At 54.9% G+C, this 4,614-nt stretch overlaps 1 protein-coding gene across 1 annotated transcript; it reads left to right on the top strand.

Moving 5' to 3' along the window:
- Window positions 1-651: 651 nt before the first annotated feature.
- On the top strand, window positions 652-4,042 carry S100B (S100 calcium binding protein B). The gene is made up of 3 exons (XM_062603005.1): window positions 652-907; window positions 2,119-2,271; window positions 3,141-4,042. The coding sequence occupies exons 2-3, from the start codon at window positions 2,134-2,136 to the stop codon at window positions 3,279-3,281; spliced, it is 279 nt and encodes a 92-aa protein (XP_062458989.1). The 5' UTR covers window positions 652-907; window positions 2,119-2,133; the 3' UTR covers window positions 3,282-4,042.
- The last annotated feature ends 572 nt before the right edge of the window (window positions 4,043-4,614 follow it).

Below are 4,614 nucleotides of genomic sequence, written 5' to 3'. Positions count from 1 at the left end.
AGTCTGTGGTGGAAATGGACACTCACAGCTCTTGGGTTTCAATACAAGGGCATTTAATGCCTGCGGTGGCTGCCTGGACTGGCAGAGGACTTCTCAGCAACCCCACATTTGTGGCTGTGACATGGACAACATGGTGCATGCAAGGAGGAGGTTCCTGGTTCCCTCCATGCCCCAGCATGTGTCTCAGCCACTGGCCAGGTGACAGCCCCATAACCCAAACCCACTTGATGTGGCTTTTTGTGAGGGCATGGACAGGGACACCCCAGAACCTGGCACTTTCCTCACATCAGGGAGGAGGTGTGGCTGCTGCCAGCTCTGTCCTTGCAGCCTAGTACAATCACAATTCCCCCCCAAAGCATCCCACTGAACCCAGATGCCGGGTGGCAGAGAAGACACAGTCAGACCCATCTCAGAGCTGCACAGCAAAGCTACAAGAGGCTGCAGGCACAAGCTGCCCTGATGGATGTTGCCATCACAAGCAAAGGAAAACCTCTGCCCCAGAGGACACCACAGCCCTGGGACCCTATCCACAGGGACAGGGTGCTCCATCCTTTGCATGCTCCTGTCCTTGGCTGTGGGGCACTGAGGGGAAGGTGCTGGTGCCCCCAGCACAGCCGTGGCTCTCAGTTCACTGCCTTCACTGTGGCGGGAACAGCAGCACAAGCTGCTCTCCTGCTGACTGCCCAGTTATTTTGGCTCCTCACAACGGTGGCTTTCTCCTGAGCAGCTCCCACACTGGCAGCCGTGGGCTGGCAGCGAGTCAATGCATCCCTGTGTGCATCCTTGTGCCGGGCTGGCTCCGGATGCCCCCGCCCTCCGCTGCCATTGGCACTGCAGGCAATAAGAAGGCAGCGAGTCCCCTGGACGTGCTGCATTGCTGTGTCACAGCCCCGGCGCCAGCAAGGAGGTGAGAGGGGCTGCGGGGGGCCGGGGCACCGGGATCTGGGGGTCTTGCTGCCACGGGAGGGGTGGTGTGGGGGCACCACTGCAGCTCTGCCACTGCAGCAAGGAGCTGAAACCCTCCTCAGCCTTGCCGAGAGGAAGCAGCAGGGCATGAGCATGCAAAGGGCCGTTAGGATGCATGCCTGAAGGGCTTTAGGAGTATTTCCTACCTGACTGGGGACTGTCTGAATGATTGGGCACTGCCTGTGACACAGAGAACGTGTCAGCTTGGGACACATGCCACAGGATGACAAGTGCTTTCAGCATCCAGCCTTGTCAAGGTGAAATGGGAGCCGGGCTGCAGGGCAGGAGACTTTTATCCGTGGGGTATGAATTAGCTGACTGCCAGACTAAGACTTGCTCCCCTCCCAGCATCAGTGCATTCTACAGCTTTTGGGAAGCTGGTTTTGTATCTCTCCCTTTTAGATGAGAGTCTGTTTGTGAAACCTGCAGGAAACGCTGCAATCCCAATGGTTAACATTCCCAAGAGTCTCCACATCAAGGGAGGAGGGGAGTTGGAGGAGATGTGCTTAGTTTGACCTGCTGGCACTCATCAAAACCAGCTCCTGGCTGGGTTCCCCTGACTGCTCTGCAGGCATGAGAGGCAGAGGTGAACATGCCTGTGACAGAGGGGACAGCAGAGCCTTTCTGAAGCTCCATGTGCAGACATGAAACCCCTGCCTGCCCCTCTCCCAGGCAAGGAGAACAAAGCAATGGGTTAAACAGCAGGAGCCAAAGAAGACATGAAGTGACACATGCCATCTGCTATATAAAGAAAATGCAGGTCTGCACATAAAGAAAATGCAGGAGCATCTTGCTGGAAGGCACCAGGGCTTTGCAGCCTCTCCTCGTTTGCTCTCCTTCACTCTGACCATGCAGACACCCAAGGTGTCAAACTCACACCAGTCCCAGGGGATATGTCCATTCCTGGTGTCCTATACTGGGCACTCCTCCTGTTGTGGCTCCCCATCCCTCCTGGAGGCAGAGACAAGGTTTCTCAGGATCTTGCTCCCTGAAGTGAGTGCTGCCAGTGGAGTTTTTCCGCAGCGTGGTTTGAGTTTGGGGTCCAGTGCTGACCATGCATGGGGGAAGCCCTGGGGCAGTCACACTTGCAATGGGAAGGACATTTCTGGGGCTGTCCCAGGCTAACGGACTCATTGCTCCCTCTGACCCCAGAGCCACACTGCCACCATGTCTGAGCTGGAGAAGGCCATGATCGCCATCATCGATGCCTTCCACCAGTACTCGGGGAAGGAGGGAGACAAACACAAGCTGAAGAAGTCAGAACTGAAGGAGCTCATTAACAATGAGTTGAGCCATTTCCTTGGTGTAAGTATTGCACCCCATTCAACTGAGCAGCTCCCAGGCTCTGCTAACCCCATCTCCCATGGGAAACAAGTGCAGGGGAAGGGGAAGCTGGCGCAGCAGTGCACTGAACACTTTGCTCCTCTCACAGGAGCAGTAAGTGGCAGAACAAGGGCAACAGCCTGCACTGGGGGCTCCGGTTTGGGTTGGATAATAGGGAAATCAGGCTGAGAGAGCTGGGCTGGTTCAGCCTGGACAAGAGAAGGCTCCTCAAGGGGAGACCTTAGAGCAGCTCCAGCGCCTAAAGGGGCTGCAGGAAACCTGGAGAGGGGCTTTGGACAAGGGCCTGTAGGGACAGGACAAGGGGAATGGCTTTAACCTGCCAGAACAGGGGAGACTGAGATGAGCTCTTAGGCAGAAGCTCTTCCCTGTGAGGGTGCTGAGGTGCTGGCACAGGGTGCCCAGAGAAGCTGTGGCTGCCCCATCCCTGGCAGTGTTCAAGGCCAGGTTGGACACAGGGGCTTGGAGCAACCTGCTCTAGTGGAAGGTGTCCCTGCCTGTGGCAGGGGCTGGAAACAGATGAGCGTTAAGGCCCCTCCCAACACAAACCAGTCTGGGATTCTATTGTTCTGTGAAATTTCCTTCCCTGGGAAGGGCGGACAGCCCTGAGGGGCTCAAGATGTCCTTTCCCAGTGGAAGCTGTGGCTGTGATTCCTGCTCCAGATGATGGTGCAGCACAGGGTGGTACCCAGCACAGGTGGGGAACCATCAGCTATTAGGGGTGTTTCTGAGCAGAGATGCAGCCATGAGAGCATTTGAGAAACTGGGACATGGCACTTTCTGGGCCTCGCTCTGATCCCCCCAGCTTTGGCTGCCTCTTTCTATCCCTTCAGGAGATCAAAGACCAGGAGACTGTGGACAAAGTCATGGAAGCACTGGACAGTGATGGGGATGCAGAATGCGACTTCCAGGAGTTTGTAGCCTTCATTGCGATGGTCACTGCCGCTTGCCACGAGTTCTTTGAGCATGAATGAACTGGTGGGAGACAGGTGAGCGACTCCCGCTCATGCCGCAGAGGAGCAGAGCAGCATCGTTCCGCTGGGAAAATGACTGGGGCTCCTTGGAGTCAAGCTTGTGCTAGACTTAAGCAGCTTATTAAGTTCTATGGCTCTGTGAAAAAGAACCCCCTACATGGCTCAGGAGAGTGCCCACCTGGCTGGATGTGGTGTGAGAATGCCTTGTCTCCAGCTCCTTCCATGCTGCTGTATGCCAGGGATGTGCACGGGGCTGGACGATGCTGTGATCCAAGCTTGCTTGCAAAGGGAAAAGGGGAATTCAGGGGCTGAAGCAGGAGGTGATGCAGAGGGGCTGGTTACAGAAGCCTCGTTCTGGCCTGAGTAGAAAGGCTCCTGTTGATTCTCATGGGCTCTGACTGCCCTGTGCATGGTACTAACACAAACAGCACAGCCCATCCCTGTCATGGGGCTCAGCAGAGCCCACACACTTCTTGGTAAACTGAGACACCCTTGGCTTGAAAGGCAAAGCATAACTACCTAACAGCCCAGGCTCTTCTCTTGCCAATGAATCCTCCTGCTTTTAGCAGCCTGCAGTCTGAAAGTGAAAGTGTACGAGGCTCCTGCCTTAGGGACAGCTGCTGGTCTTGGAAGTGCCTTGGTAAGGTCTCCAGGCTCAGTCAGAAGGCATGAGGGGATCTACCCAATATGACCACAGCGCTTTAACACAGACCAGAGCCTCCAGTGTGTGGAAATGGTGAGAATAAATTGTTGGTTTGGTCGCTGGTGAAAAGCGTGTCTTTTTGTCCCATGCAGCTCCTCAGTTGCCTGCACTGTCACAGGAGCAGGCTGGAGTATGCAGCCTCAAGCACTGCTGCAGCTCATGCCCCTGGGTTGCTTGTTGGGCATGGACCCTTCAACTCTTCCCTGGCATCACTCTGGCTGTCCAGACTGGCAGATGTACGTGCAAGGCCAAAAGAGCACAATGCACCTCCATGGGGCTGCTGCTGTTGAGGATGTGTACACTGCTGACAAAGGTCATGCAGGGGCTTGCACTGGTGAACCTTTGCAAGGCCAAAACTAAAGACAATTCCCCTGAAGCCTTGTCCAGTGCACTTGCTGTGCAGTTTAGCAATTGCTCTGAGTTAGGCATTCATGGCTAGCAGCATCTATAGTGACAAATCCACAACAAAGATGCCCAGAGATGTTTTTTCTACCTCATTACACATTTCATTACGATTTCATGCACAAAGTGACATGTCTTTGCACAGGGACCATCTTGCTATTCTCATCTGCCTCCCCCAAGCTGTGAAAGTAGACACTTGGGCAGACATGTACACAAGAAAGACAACAT

The sequence above is a fragment of the Pezoporus occidentalis genome, unplaced genomic scaffold, assembly GCF_034315485.1.
Source record: "Pezoporus occidentalis ecotype Australia unplaced genomic scaffold, CSIRO_AGI_Poc_V1 ctg118, whole genome shotgun sequence".
Taxonomy (NCBI): domain Eukaryota; kingdom Metazoa; phylum Chordata; class Aves; order Psittaciformes; family Psittacidae; genus Pezoporus; species Pezoporus occidentalis.
The sequence above is the reverse complement of the archived record's forward strand: the minus strand, read 5'-3'. Positions and strand labels throughout refer to the sequence as shown.

Bases quoted from the DNA above. Each gene is read 5' to 3' on its own strand.
- S100B (XM_062603005.1), top strand. From the start codon at position 2,134: ATGTCTGAGCTGGAGAAGGCCATGATCGCCATCATCGATGCCTTCCAC. The intron at 2,272-3,140 runs GTAAGTATTGCA...CTATCCCTTCAG, and splicing joins AGTTGAGCCATTTCCTTGGT to GAGATCAAAGACCAGGAGAC.